Below are 15,699 nucleotides of genomic sequence, written 5' to 3'. Positions count from 1 at the left end.
CAATACGCTGCCATACTTCTGTGGCCTGATGCCGACAAGTGATTTCTTGAAATGACAGTTGGCCAGATTATATAACATTTTCTTAAAGCTTATACGTTACTGGTAAAGTGCACTTGCACTTCATTCAGTGTCTCTGTCTGGATTGTCTTGATGTACAACACAGCCACCAGGTGTAAGATTTTGGACTCACTGAGTGAAACTACATATCTTCCACAGATTATTTTGTAACAGTAGCACAGAGCTGCAATACAGAGAAACACTCTCACAGCTCTGCCCTCCAGTGGAGTCACAACATGGGTTCTCACTTTATGAGCCTTTGGTCTTCACCCCCAGCAGAGTTGTGAGTCACATCTGTGAGCATTTTACCAAGTGGTCAATTCACCGCCATTCATTTTCTATGACAAGAGCTAAGCTGTTGGAAGCAGCATGTTTGAGCTGCTTTTCCTACATATAAAGAGATGAAGTACTGCATGAGACCTGCAGACATTTTCAGCCATTGTGGGAAAAACAAAATATTTGAAACATCTGTCAGTATAAATGTATACAATTCAACAGCACCACCAGCTACAGCTCCCAGAATGACACTTGAATTGACATCTCTCTGAAACAGTTTGTCTAAAACTGAACATTGGATAGGATTTACTGGTGTTTTATAGTTATAGTACACTGCATTTGTTTGAGATAGATTAACCTAATAAAGTGATAACTTGTGTATTTAGCAGAACATTACCTGTTCCTTTGTTGCAGGACAAAAATAAAAAGAGAGCCCTGTGTTGTGTTAACAAACTTGAGGAGTTAAGTAACGGAAAACCTAACTTGTTTGTTCATGAGACAGGTTAATGAAATGTTGCAGGTTTAAATCTTAATCCCATGAGCCAGGCACAACACTCAGACAAACCAGATCTTGTGATTGAGTTATTCAAATAGGTCTAGAGTTGCGTTCACTAACTGTTTTTCCCCCGTAGATTCAATAGTATGACTAGATACGGACTGAAAGAAATGGAGTCTATTCATTCAGCTGACAATTCTCTTGGCGCATACGCCCAAAAAGTTTCTAGCTTCATGGTTTACTTTCTGGGTATGCCGCCAACTGAATATGCACAGTAATAAAAAAGCTGTGATCTACAACATTGTTTCCAATGATTTATTAAATTCCAGTCTGTGACCACTGAAGCCATTATGTGGCAGCACAAATCAGCTGAACACAGCATGCAGAAGTGATCAGTAAAACTCACAGACGCATCGCTGGTCGTGTTTGTCATTAGATTTTATTGCAGTTGAGGTTTACTTAGTGTTTACAAAACCAGAGCAGATTGCAAGCGTCCATGGGGAGTGAGAGAGGCGGGAGTTTGATCTGCTCGCTTCACATCAGCATCATCATGCTGCATCGGTTAAAAGTGCAGTCTGCAGCTTCACCCCGTTACATTCACAGTGTCGCCGCGATCATACCTTATCCAGCTGTACCTGGGACTTTACAAGCTGTAAATGCAAAAGAGGCTTCGTTATGCAGCAGCCACTTGTTACAAATCCCTTTTCGGATGATTAAAAATAAATGTTATTATGCTGTGTACGAGCGTATAATTTTACAATTCTATTTCTGTGTCTCTAAGTTACATTCATGACAAAAACAAGGCAACCACAGAGAGCTAAAATGCTAGGGTTACATGTTGACTCTATGCTGCATAGCTTTTATCCTCCTCAAACAACCACCACCCTACCTCACCTCCACCTTCTCTCTCTCTCACAGTGTATAATAACCCCAACCACCTCTCTGCCCTCTCCTCCCATTTGCTTTCCTTCCAGCAGCTGTGAGCACCGAGAAGAGAAGTCATGGTGTATGCTGTAGATAAGGCAGATACAGACAGAATTGCTTTTTACTCAAACCATAGAGTGATGAGGGGGCCTGTGCTTGTGTGTTTGCACGTGTGTGTGTGTGTGTGTGTGTGTGTGTGAGCACATCTGCTGTGAGAGATGGTGAGATATGGAAGATAATGTAGTTAGGAACTGGATGATGGGTGAGGTGGTGATGGGTTAGAGTTGCCAGATTCTTCTAGGTTCTACACAGCTCCAGGAAATGTTTCTGTAGGTTTACATATCATAGCATAACCATTAAATACGCATTTAATACTCCAACCCTGCAGTATTAAAAGAAGGATCCTCACTGGATTATGTATGGTCATTTTTTATTTATATTCATTTGAACCAATCAGATGGCTCTTTGAGTCATTACTGATGTGCATGTAACCACTAGAACCCCTAAAGAACCCCACTTTTTCCTGTGCCTGTGTGTGTGCACAGTGTAGTGCAGGAGAACAGCTCATTAAGGAGTGTGTGTGTCAGCAGAAAGGGATAAAGTGTCAGTCAGTCAACTCATTGGTTCACATTGTTGATGGACTTGGTGGGGAGCCGCGGCGAAGGACACGAGGATGACGCATGAAGCCACTGCTGTTGATGACGGGACTGGAGAGGGAGCTGGGGGTGACACTGTGACTGTGGGTGAGGGTGACACTGAGGGTCCGGTTGAGGACCAGTCTCAAGGTGGGACTGACGTTGCAGCTGTGGTCTCTGAGCAGCAGCAGAAGCAGCTTTGGCCTCCCTCTTGGGAGTGTTGTTGAGGATGTCCAGGCTCCGGCGGCTGGAGGAAATGACATCTGCGATGAATTTGGTGCATTCAGCGCAGATGTCGCGCAGCGTGCAGCCATGAGCATACAGGTGGGGGAACTCCTCCTCCACTGAGCGGCGGGATAAGCTGCGCAGGGACCTGCAGAAGGACAGGGAGGATTGGAAAGGTTTTAATGTTTATATGAATACAGAGGTTCAGACATGTGTAGCATCGACAAGTTGGTGCAATAGAGTTTTACTATTATTTCTGAAAACGTCGATGACTGGAACAAATCTCATTTGCAGCTCTTGTTTAAAAGGGTGTTATTTGTTAAGTACAGCCAGTATTCAGAGATAGCTCCAAAATTATAGTGGGTGACATACAACCAGAGTAACTGACAACTGCTGCTCCTTGCTAGCTATCCTTAGCTGTAGCTAGCTACTGTTAGCTAATGAGCTCATGGCTCAGCTAGCTGTAGAGCCAGTGGTGCTAGAGTTCGCCTGGACTGTGACCTTGCAGGAGTTGCCGCTGAGGGCAACACAGCAGACAGGCCGATGCCAGATTGAAGACAGGGAATACAGTAAGGAGGTGATTTACAGCGTCTCTGAACAGGACTATAAGGCTGTTCACATTTGGTTTTACCATCTGTCCTGAGTGATCCGATTGCACAAAGAAAGAAGTATCTTTATTTATAAGGTTTGCCAAATTAACAAGTTTACCCAAATAGTTATGAATGTGTTGTAGACAGCGTTTCACAATGTTTATGCAGTTTCTACTCACACAACAACTCTCAAAACTGAGCAGTTCTTTAAGAGAGTCAAACAACAAAGAAGTAGCCTATATTAGTTACTGTTCACTGCATTTGTAAAATGTGACACGTTTACCATCAATATGATATATTCTTTAGGAAATTTGGTGTAAATGGTGGAATTAGTTGAAACTGTGTTCAAACAGCTGCTGGGAGGTACGATGCAATTCAGACACAGAAGCAGAGAGACAGGAAAACAGACTTTTACAGTGATGCTGCAACAAAGTGATTCTTTTTACAGGTAAAGGAACATATTAATGTATTACTTTTACTGCTGAATTTACAAGAAGGCATGAATGATATAAAATTTTCTGTAGCTGTTTCAAAAAGTTTAAGTTTTTCCTCAACAACACTTAAAATCATTAAATCTGTAAGGGAGTCTACGATATTGTTCTTTCTACAGTTGTTTAATGGTTAGTTGAAACAGACAGTGCATTCACAAATGTCTGCTGCAAACATTGGCAGGTTAAGAGAGCCCAAACACATTACATTACAGTGATCCACATTGAAGTCAGACAGCGCTTAATCAGTGCTCATTACAATTGTTGTTCTGGCCTCTTTGTGTTGTTTCACAGAGGACTCTTAGAAAGGATGGTGATGCCAAATGTAAACAGGGCCTATGACTCCAGGGAAGAAAAGGCACAGAAGTTAGGATAGGAGAGGCATGAAGTGGGAGAGGAGAGAGTGTCACAACATCCACAGCAGGTGAAAATGGTGTGTAGAGCTGGGATATTACACATCTCACTTTGTGAACTGAGGATTTTCTTGAATGAATTAAACTCGTCTTAGTTCAGTAAAAGAGAGAAACTTGAACTCAGCAAGGTGTAGGGTTGTATTTTTCTGTTTAGTAAAGAATACAGATGTAAGGGTATTTCCTTTCTTGAGATTCTGTGAGGTTATTTTGTGCATTTGGCATATAGCTGAAACTACTAACGCTATCAGCTGGTTAGCATGTTGACTTAAGTAGATATCTCTACAAAACAATTCATAGACATCTTTGACATAACGTTCACAACATTCACATTCTTTGCAAGTCTTTCATGTCAAGTTCAACTTTGGTGAAATTTGACATGTGAGGTTGCATTACTGACCACAAGCAAATCTTCTTGACTGTGCTGACTTTAGAGGGAACCAAAAACCAGACAGTACAAAATAGAGGAAACCATGATAACCTATCAGCTGTCTTAGACCAGCCATTTTTGTTTAACGCTTCTCTTGGATTCTAAACTGCTCCACAAAATAAGCATTGTTTACAGACATTCATGAGACAAGAGTCAGTGTGGGTACATCTCTTGCATTAGCTCTGTTAACATACTGTCTGCACTACTGACAGTTATCAAGCAAGTGAGCTTAAAAAATGAAATCTATAAAGATCTTTTGTACAGTGTACAGTTGTGACTGTCTAGCATTAGCATGGCCCTGGCTCGCTAGTCTGTTTGTGCTTAGCTCACTCGTCACTGCAGTTTGCTGAAAAAAGTTAAACAAACCCAGATATTCTGCAAACATTTACTCATAGATAAACTCTGCAGCGATACCTTCTAGTGAGACTAGGCTTTCATAAAAAGATGCTATTGAGTTACATTATGGAAACTGTAATACATAGCATTTTTGAAATTTGAGTCATACTAGGGACTAAAAGTCTGTATGTCTTGCTTTTTGCTGCTTTGACTGTTTTTAAATCTGTCTTCTTAATGCCCTTACTTAATGGAAGCTCTAAAGTGCAAATATTATACTGTTAGAGTAGTGTGAAGTTTTATAGAAAATAAAACTTAAAAGATTTTAAAATCTTTTCTCAAAGTAGAAATACTTGTTCATATCAGTAGTTGTTAGAAATCAACATATTATCATAGCCGAAAAAATTGCTTTAAGTTTTGTGTAAAAAAACATCCTGTGAGAGGCCTTGTGGATTATTTAGACTTTACCCTAGTTTTATCCTTTTTCTTTATCCGTGTTATATAAAGTCACACTGCTGGGTAACAAAAAACAGCAGCATGAATAATGTAATGTCAAAAATAGCCACTATGTAATTTCTTCTTCCTGTCTTGTTTTTCTGTTCTCTTATTCACTGAGTTCATTAAAATGGAACACTGATTAACATTGACTGTTCAAAAGACAAACGGACGCGTACTGTATGTCATTTCTCACAGTAAACTTGAAAAAATGAAGCAAAACTTTATCTTGTTTGCCTTTCTAAGCTTATTTAATATAATCACAACATGATAAACAGTGCAACAACAAACAAAGACATGCTGAGGCGGGGTGGGACCATCTCAGCCACTGCTGAGATGATTATGGTAATCTTTTCTGATCAAAATAAAACTAACATTTGCTGTTATAAAACCTGCTATTTCTGTCCTAGCTGCACGCTCTGTCAGTGATGACAGGTGTTAGACAGCAGATCAACACCATGCCTTCATCTCTCCAACTCACTGTCTAGCTCTCTCGATCTCCATTCCCTTTTCTGTCCAGCTCTTACTCTCACGTCCATGTCTGTCTTCACACACGCACAATGAGTGAGGATATTAATGACAGCTGGGTAATTATTACATAATGGCTGCTTAGAGGCCCTGGAAGAGGCAGTGCACTGATTATATAACAAAAGGAATGGGGGCGGGGGGTAGACACTGGTGATTGGATTGAGTAGGCAATCTGCGATTGGTTGAGGTAAGCACAGAGGCTGTATCTGCTTAGGTTGGAGAAGGTTAGCAGTCAGTGGTGTGAGGGAGGGGCAGACCTAAATAGATTTAACCTGCGTTCTTAACCTGACGTGTGCTTTTGTCCTTGGACTGAACAAGCATCACGACTGGTTGAAAGAACTGTGGAGAAACTGGGCCTGAGAGTCTGTGTCACAAGCTGGGAGTCCATCCAAATGTCAGGTCAGCTTTACCTTGAGTGAACTTTGGAACCAACACACCAAGGCAAATTAGCTGCATTGTTCAAAGATGGGTAGAAGCTTATATAAAGCATCCTCAGCAAATAAGTTAATAGTCACATATGGGAGAACAAGGATACAGGGGTCAAGCCATGTTAGTGGACCCAGTAGGGCTGCAATGTTCATTGAACCTTACATGTTAAAATATTTATGGTGTGATTCGTATGAAATGGCAGTAATTTGAAGGTAGCACCAAAACAAGTGGGGTCAGCAAAACTGCTAACTGCTGCTCACTTTACTCTTTGCTGTAGCGAAAAGCTGCTGTTTTGCAGGTAGCTCAGTTAGCCATGGAGCTAAGAGGCCCTATTTGGTAAAACTGACAAACTTGAAATCAGAAATATATGGTTATATTTTGCAGTTTAGTAAGGAGAACAGGTGTAAAATTATCTCCTTTCTTGACATTTTATGAGTTTACTTTGTTAACTAGTGAGACTAAATTGCAAACTACAGGGCTATCATACTATCACCTCTTGAGGTACAAAGTGGTATTACAGGAAAGGACAAGTCTAGCTAGTTAGCACACTAATTTTAGTAGATATCTCTTTTCATCACCTGGTGCCTTCATCAGGTCAGAATTTTATTTTCTGAACAAATACTTACAAAACTAATGATGTTTCCATCAGCTTCAGCTTTACTTTGTTCTAACAAGTTAATCAGCAAATGGTTGCATGCTAAATTAAGACTGAACATTATAAGTGGCGAACATCAGCATCTTAGTATTGTCACTGTGAACATATTAGGGTGCCGTCATTAAGCAGGCAGTGCTTTGACGCTTAGTTCAGCCTCAGAGAGCTGCTAGCCTGGCTCTGGACTAAGTCTTGTTAGAGCCTTAACAGTATTGGAGCTAAATACAGTCTGTCACTTGAGTGAAGTTCACTGGAATTAAAAGATGTATCCCCTTAGGGAATGTATACATTTCATGCTAATTCTGTGTAGCCTGGATGTGTGCTCTGAGGAGCATGAATGTGATTAATAAAGAATATCAGACCTGGACATTGTGATATTTATCAATGTAAAGCTATTTTTACTTGCCACAGAGTTACATAGTACAGTATATGTCAGAGGGTGGTGGCCTGTTTAAGCAAAGATGGATTTTTCCTCTTCAGATTGTTTCATTAAAAACATTTTATGGGCAAGTTATGTTTAGAGCCGGGTGTACTTTACTTCATGAATATAATGTTAGAGAGGAGGCAGTAAATACATAAAGTTGTCTGAATCTGAATCTGAGGAGAGGAGAAAAAGAAGAGGGGAATTCAGAGTCTCTGGTGAGGCTAATGGCTAATGCACAGTAAAGTATTCTGGCTGTTTGGGGGGAATAAACACTCCCTCTGGAAACGTGAATAAACACAAATGATTCCTGGTAAAACTTGCTTCATTGGCAGTGAACACACCATTAAACAAACGCCATTGCTGATTAGAATTAATCAGATGTGACTCAGACACCAAAGTCCATGGATGGCAATGTTTGAAAGTTTTATTTGTGTTATGTTTTGTTTCATTTGCCAGCTTCCCTCCTCACTCTGACTCTCTCCTGGAAGTAACAGCAACACGCAACCTAACGCAGCGTTACCTTGAGTAACAACGATGGATTTTAACATAATAATGGATCATTTAAGTACACACCTCAACAAAATATATATGGTCTAGTCGTTTTTAGAGAATTTAATCCAGAAATTTTACATATTATATCTGTAAGTCAAATTCCTAGCTAGGCAAAAAATCTTTCAAAATCTTCATCGCTCTTTATGGTGAAATACATTTTTACCCATAATCTTTTATCAAGTACCGTTGGAACTTTTTGGGTTAAGCAGGCATTTATGTACAAATCTCTCATTTTAAGTCAGCTTTTATAGTCTCTCTAGTGACTCTATAGACAAGTGCAGACTCACTTATAGACTTGGCTTTTGTGTCCATGGCTCTTTGGAGTGCCATGGAAGCCTACAGTGTACACGGGAATATGGGCCATTTTCTTCGAGGGAATCTTCATCTGCAGCACACGAGGAGGCATAAAAAGAGGAAAACAATGAGGCAGAGACAAGAGAAGAGAAAGAGAACTGTATTGTGAGGGGACATAGTGGACTTGATGGCAAATAAATTTATACAGTCTCAAAGTACAACCAAAAGATTCAAATACACAAACATTAAGGACTCCACACTTACACAAGAAATAACCACAAACATAAGTTCACACAAATCACACAGTCACAAATGAACACAGAACCTAAACACACAGCTCTCAATGAAGAGAAACCACAGTAATGTTGCGCAATACAAATGAGTCACAGCACCCCGACAACAGCACTACACACATCATTTAGAACCACACACAACAGACAAAATCCAAACAGCCTAAATCTCAAACCTATAGAGCACAGAACCACACATCCAACACGGCCTGGGACTGAGGCGACAAATCAAAACCAACAAAGAACAGAAGAATTGACATCAACACAAGTACCAGCCACTTTACTACACCATGTACTTGACAAAATGAATAATATATTAACAAGTGCTACAACATTTTCTCATTTAAATCAACTACTTGTATTGTTTTATGAAGCAATATGTAGCCATAAGCACACAACCATACTTTCAAAATAAAGCAAAAAGCATATGATGAATTAACATCACTAAACACAAACACTAGAAGTTGTTAAACTTACCTTTGCACTGCAGGAGCTGCAGACAGATCTGTTAGAGAAATACAAAGGGATCAATACAGCTGTAGGGTTACTTTTACCAGCCTGTATAATAAAACATCATGATAACCATGTTGGGGTTAATTGGGCCATTGATCAATACCAGAGTTACCACTAACTATAATTAGCCAGGGCACTCAACTCCAGTATTAAAATAGTTAAAACTGCCCATGGCCATCTGGCATAATCCAAGTCTCTAGATCCCCGAGATCCCACATTAATCTGAGAAGATGTTATTTACACGCTGACACGTGTTGCGGTCAAAAAAAATTCTTTTCAAATCATTTTGGGATCTTGGTTCATCTGGAGACTTGGATTATTAACAAGTGTATATTTATATACATATTTATGTTTTATCATGAACGTTGATCTATGTTATGTATGTTATGTATGTTATGTATCTGATGTAAAATGAGGTTTTTAGTTAAAGAAAATAAAACTTTAAATCAATTCAACAACTGATCTGTCCGTTTCTGTCGTTAATGTCCTCCTGTTATCTTCATCTCTGCTGGCTGAAATGCCACTATCATGATGGTGTATTTTCAGGGTATGTATTTTCTTTCCTCTTCATTTACAGTGCATATGTCACATGCTTATAAACAACAGGTCTAACACTAAAATGAGGGTATTCCATTTACAATAAATGACAGAAACAGAATTCATTACAGATTCATTTTTAGGTCAAATTTTTCGGACAGCAGCCAAATCTTTTACTTATTTAATTTTCCACCTTGTAACATCAATTATAAGGGGCAGCAAGCTGAAACCGGTTTATTACATTAAGCTCTGTTTCGCACTGAACTGACAGTATAAAAAAATGTCTGTGTTATTTACAAAACTTGTGTTTTTGATGTTTTTTTTAAATATGTATATAGCATGATTGACAAAATTAAATGCAAGTCAGCATCAGCATCATCTTGAGCACCATGGACAGGCAAAACACTAACATGTGCATGCACTCCCTTGTGACGCACTGAGACAGCTTGTAGGAATGTTCTGTTCACTTTTCTGTGAATTTTAATCAATTTGAATTTTTAGCAACGTTTTATAGGATCCTATAAATAAAAAAAGAACGAAAGAGAAGTACTTATAGACTTATATTTCAAAAGACTTACAATAGATATTTCAATTTGAGTAATTTTACGGCAACAAAGGTTGCCTGTACTTTTGGCAGCACAGAGGCTCTGAAAAAAACATGCACAACTCCATGCTGTGAAAACAAATGTATTAATCAACAGTTAACCAAATGAATAAAACATAAATGGTGGTGGGGGTGCTGCTGACATAAATAAAGATTCTTCTTCTTCTAAGATGCATTTAAAGATGAATGTGTTGTGTGGGTTAAACATTTCAGAAAGTCTTAACAGGTGAGATACCTTTTACACAGTAAGCAGGTAGATGGCCATGAGAAGAGAGGGAACTTTACTCTGCAGCAGCAGCAAACCTGAGACACACACATACACACACACACACACACACACACACACACACACACACACACACACACACACACACACACACACACACACACACAAAATTACTGAGTCCATTTACTATAAACACAACACAGAAACACATAAACAGCAGTGTGGAAAGTTCTGCACCATTACCTTGCCTTTCTTCAGGTTATTGTACAGCTCTTTGCTCTGAAGAAACTTCTCCATCTCTGCTTTGACCAGCACGCGGCGAACATTGATGACCTCATCCACTGTTAAGGCGAGACTCTCCACAGGGTGGCTGAACTCCTCCTGGAAACATCACAAACATCACAAACTGGCATGGTTCGTGCATGGCCCAGGTCGGGAAAGCTCAGCAGCAGGTGATTAAAACAACCCGGAACATCACTGGTACACATCTACAGAGCATCAGTGATACCAGTGGAGTGAGGTGTCTCCACAGTTGCAAAAGATATGGAAGTATTCGCTGCCATACCACCAGACTATGGTATAGATTCCTTCCTTAGGCTGTGAGAATTCTGAACTCATCCTCAACACTTCACCATGAATTTTCTGAATTCTAGTGCATCATATTCTGTTATATGAAAAGATACTGATGCTCATTTTAAGAAAATATTAGAAACATGTTAATTGATAGCAGAGACGGAGTGAAATAATCTTCTATACTGGCAGAGTTTTTCACTTGTTTTAGGAGAATTCCTCTTAAAGGACTCAATAATAGAGGAAGATAACTTGATAGGATGAATATTTCTGCAGTACATTTTCATTACTGGTGGGACCACTGAGGCTCGAAACAAAGCACCAACAGTGATTCAAACTCACCATCCACTGGTGCTCGTCTCCAGCTCTGGAGCCAGACGTTGTTTCTGATCCCTCTGTGGTCTCGTCGACTGAGCTCAGAGACAGGCGGGCCGGAGAGGGTGGCACCCAGCTGTGAACAGGGAAAGAAGCTGGGGTGGGGAAATGGATGAAAAGTGAAAGAGACAGAGGGAATAATGAGTTTATCATGGGAACTAAATATGACTGAATCAAATGTGGACAGCTTTAGAAAGTGAATGAATGAAAGCCACAAATCCCAGTCTAACAACTCCATGAATTACACATCAGTCTCTTTTTATTCAGCGCCGTCTCACATCTCAGCCCTTCAGAGTGCTTGTCGATTGCCTCTAACACTGTCATGTATTATTCATCTGATTTCAGTGGAGTGATGCAGCCCATGCTGCTACATCTGTAACTTAGATCTCAGTGAGAGGTCGGCTCAGTGGCTGCCTCTAAAAGAGCAGCTCAGAAGAGACTCAGTTAACTAATGGCGGGAGGGGGTTAAAGCAGACCACATGCTGGCTGAGTTTTCGATCCTGCAAATGGAAGGTGTCAATTGGGCTCCAATGGAAAGCAAACAGGCTGAGAGGAAGGCTGGAACGGGCCTGTTTAGATCATCGGTACATACAATTTGGATCAGATACTGATGACAGCCGGGGCTTACAGGCTTACATCCTCACTGCAGAGTCCTCTGTTGGCCAAGTCGTGTACTACAGATAAATCTCCATCCAGCTATTATTGGGTCTTGTCTAAGGCTTGTGGCATGCAGCTGCGTGGATCGACTTGCAGCCATCTAGAATGGATTGAAGTCAGGATTGTTTTTCAAACAGTTACCTCAGGGAAAGGACAGCCAGCCTGCTAATGCATGAATCAAGGCCGGATAACATCCTCCCCGTGGCTAACATGCGGCACACAATTCAGACCCATTAGCTTCTGCCTTCCTTCACTCAGTTAGACTTTATCAGCACATCTCTATAAATTATTAGACTCCATCACAAAACTCCCAACAGCTTCATGGCAGATGTGATCCTGTCAACTCTCTGTAAGGACTTTTGCAGGATGCACTGACACATTATTCTCTATTAGTCTCCACAACAAATATATAATTCTATTGCATTGAAGGTCAAAAGAAAACCCTTAAAAACATTAAACTTTCAATTGTAAAGACAACAGTAGTTAATCGTACACAGTTAAAAGGGGGTATGGAAAGAGCTTGTGTTGTGTGTTTTGTCATGACTTTCCTTCCACGCCTCAGGGCAGAGAGCAGTAAACTTTAAAAAAAAAAAGAGGGAAAAAAAGGTGTTCAGACCCGTAGCTGCTGTATCAATGGTGTAGGTGCCTCAGTTTAACTTGGTTTTGATGTCAGCTCGTGGCCAAATTATACGTAAAAATATCTAAATCTCAGGTTCACTAATCCATTTATCAGGATACAAAATACACACTGCACTGCAGTATAACTGACACTGTGTCTCCCTCTGTGGGAGGAGAATTAGAACTGCAGTTTGTGTGAATCATCAGCCACAGAGGGCCAACAGTCTGCACATTTTCATTGCAAGCAAACAGTAAACAGGCTGATCTTATTAACTATCTTTCTTTCAGCCAAATAAGAATTTAAGCCCTGACAGAAGCTGCAGCAGTGTTTGGTTATGATTCATTAACACTCAAACACCTTGAACAATTTTTGGGGTGCCTGACTCTGTAACTCTGTGACTCTTCTGTATTTTTTGTTTCTCCTACCCTATTTAGCAGTCAGCATCAAGTGCCATATATCATTTGATTCATTCACCTTAAGTTTCAGTCTGACTTAAGTTAAGTCCTGATTTTACTTTCGCTTTGTCTGTGAATTTACCAGAATTTTAAGTGTATTTTTAATGAATACATTTTTTTTACTATGAACTCAGACAGAACCTGAAGAAGTTTGGTTGTGTATTTAGAGAGATGTACTTGGATGTTTAGACTTCCAAATTAATTTTTGTCTTCTCTGACCTTGTTTTCTTGACGAATCAATGCTGCAGAATGTGATGGGGTAATCATGTTCAATACAGAGCCCATAAATGCCCAAACAAGAAAAGCCCAGTGAAAAGCTGAGAAACTCGTTTTTCAAGCATATGGATAGGATTAGTGGTTCAAAAGTTATTAAACATTTTAGAACAATAGCTATTTTTAGCTGCTGGTGGCTGTCTAGGTCTTTGAAGGTTAACTGCAGACTCCTGAATGTCAATGAAGCCTGGCTGACAATAACTGTAAAAGAAATAGAGCTGCAGAAGAGAAGCTATGTTAAATGTACAGCACAGAAAATATATATATAAAAAAAACATGATGCAATCCAGGATGCAAAACCAGTCCTCAAAAATCATTGATAGCAGCAAACACACTTTCTTTTGCAGTAGACATTCTGACTTTTCATAGTAATAAAAGCACAGCTGATCCTGATAACCTTATTGTTGGCTTTGTTGAAGTGTCCCATATTAAACCCTGGCAGTCTGACAGTGAGACAGCCTGATTTCAGTGTCATTTGGCGTAAAGTTAAGCCATGAGCAAACTGGATCAGCTAATATGTTTTAATGTCAGTAGCACCATCATGTGATCATCATTCACTTTATCTTTTTATTCTTGAAGTCAAATCATTTGGAGGCTGAAAAACATATAACCAGTGTTGGGCAAGCTACTTGGAAAGTGTAGTGAGCTAAGCTACCAGTTACTCTACATTAAATTAAGCTTCACTACACCGAAGCTACCCCCCAGAGAAATGTAGCAAGCTAAGCTACAGCAACATGGCAAAAGTAGTTTAACTACATCGAAGCTATTTTTTTTTTATATTGGAACAACTTCATTCCAAGGCAAAGCTATCTCAGTGATCAATAAAACTGTCAATCAGTTCACGTTCCATTTCCATGGAGGCCATTTTAGTTGGGTGGACCCTCTACAAAAGAAATAAAATTCTACAATTTTGTATATTGTATTATTCAACTATCAATGCACACTTAATTATAACATCCATGGACAATCATGCACCTTACTACCATAGCAATATCCACCTGACTTGCACTAATGTACAGTGTCCTACACTGTAGCACATTAACATAATTAAACAGTGTATACTCAGCAAATAGTATATTATAGTTATAGTTTTCGTTAGGGTTCTCTAGGCTGTATTCTAGTTTCAGCTTTTATATTTATATTTTATATTTGAGTTAGTCTATTTAGTTATTTATATAATTCAGCCTTTTAATTGTATTTGTTTCTCATTGTTTTTGTATTTTGAATCATGTCAAGTGGCTGTAACACTTTAATTTCCCTTTGGGATTAATAAAGTACTCTATCCATCTACCAGTATCCCATATAACTGGCAGTTTCAAAAGTGGTATTTTTATTAGGCCCACTCTGTACTAGTAGCTATATCTACATACATTTTAAGCTGATAATTTTGACTAACCACCATACTTTGATTTTGTGTTTCTCTGTTCCCTCATTTCCCCACCTCTTACCTCCTATATGTAACGTTACTGTATTTGTTTATTATTTAAGTTTGTCTTTTGCAAGTCTTGGACGTTGAGAGCAGCTTCTTCTTGGGGTTGCACAGCAAGCACCTGAACACATAATTTTTCTCTGTTGTTTCATTCAAACTCATGTATTTCTCGAGGTACGGCCACGGCGACTCCCTCGGGATCAATTCGTCTCCGTCCTCCTCACCCTCTGCCATCTTTCCATCAAGTATCGTAACTCACTCAAGCCAGCTAACTTGTCTGTATTCCCCTGCAGCAGAGACGTTGTAGCCAGCCCAAGGATTGGTCCGTGATGTCACCGTCATACGGAAGTGCTTCTGTCGGCTCCACATACACGGCCGTGTATGGCGGTGGCGTCACTGACTGATCCTTTTATTTCAGACCGCAGCAGAAAGCTCCGCTACGCTGAGCTTCAGAGATGTTTGTAAAAATGTAGCTTGTGTGGACGCTACCGCACTACTTGGTTAATAAAAGAGCTAAGCTACTGAAAAGCTATTTGATTCAGAAAACAGCGACGCTACCACCACGCTACTGAGAAATGTAGTTAAACTAGTAACGCCGCTACTTGTAGCGACGCTACTGCCCAACACTGCATATAACCTCCATATGAATATGGTGATTTTTATCAACCTCAACTATATCGGTGAAACTACAACCCTGATTCAAAACAAACTGGAACACGGTAAATGTAAATAAACAGAAAACAATCATGTTTATCAAACTGTTTACTGACAATGTTTTCAGTAAGTGTTCCTGAGCCCATGTATTAATATCCTTTACACAATCATGTGTTTCACAAAATGGTAAACCTTCCCCCATTCTTGCTAGCTTCTTGCACGTACTAATTGCCAAGTAGAAATTTCATTTAAAAAGGTC

General features: G+C 39.7%; 1 protein-coding gene across 1 annotated transcript in view; it reads right to left on the bottom strand.

Moving 5' to 3' along the window:
• Positions 1 to 1,249: 1,249 nt before the first annotated feature.
• spire2 (spire-type actin nucleation factor 2) overlaps positions 1,250 to 15,699 on the bottom strand; it is a 35,566-nt gene continuing 21,116 nt past the window's right edge. The window contains exons 10-15 of the mRNA XM_073472233.1: positions 11,321 to 11,448; positions 10,652 to 10,789; positions 10,418 to 10,485; positions 9,006 to 9,033; positions 8,232 to 8,329; positions 1,250 to 2,761 (exon numbers count right to left, since the gene is read on the bottom strand). Coding sequence (XP_073328334.1) covers positions 2,371 to 2,761; positions 8,232 to 8,329; positions 9,006 to 9,033; positions 10,418 to 10,485; positions 10,652 to 10,789; positions 11,321 to 11,448 — 851 coding nt within the window. The 3' untranslated portion in view covers positions 1,250 to 2,370. The remainder of the gene's footprint in view (positions 2,762 to 8,231; positions 8,330 to 9,005; positions 9,034 to 10,417; positions 10,486 to 10,651; positions 10,790 to 11,320; positions 11,449 to 15,699) is intronic.

The sequence above is a fragment of the Pagrus major genome, chromosome 8 (assembly GCF_040436345.1).
Source record: "Pagrus major chromosome 8, Pma_NU_1.0".
Classification (NCBI taxonomy): domain Eukaryota; kingdom Metazoa; phylum Chordata; class Actinopteri; order Spariformes; family Sparidae; genus Pagrus; species Pagrus major.
Note: the sequence above shows the minus strand (reverse complement) of the source record. Positions and strands in the feature narration are given on the sequence as shown.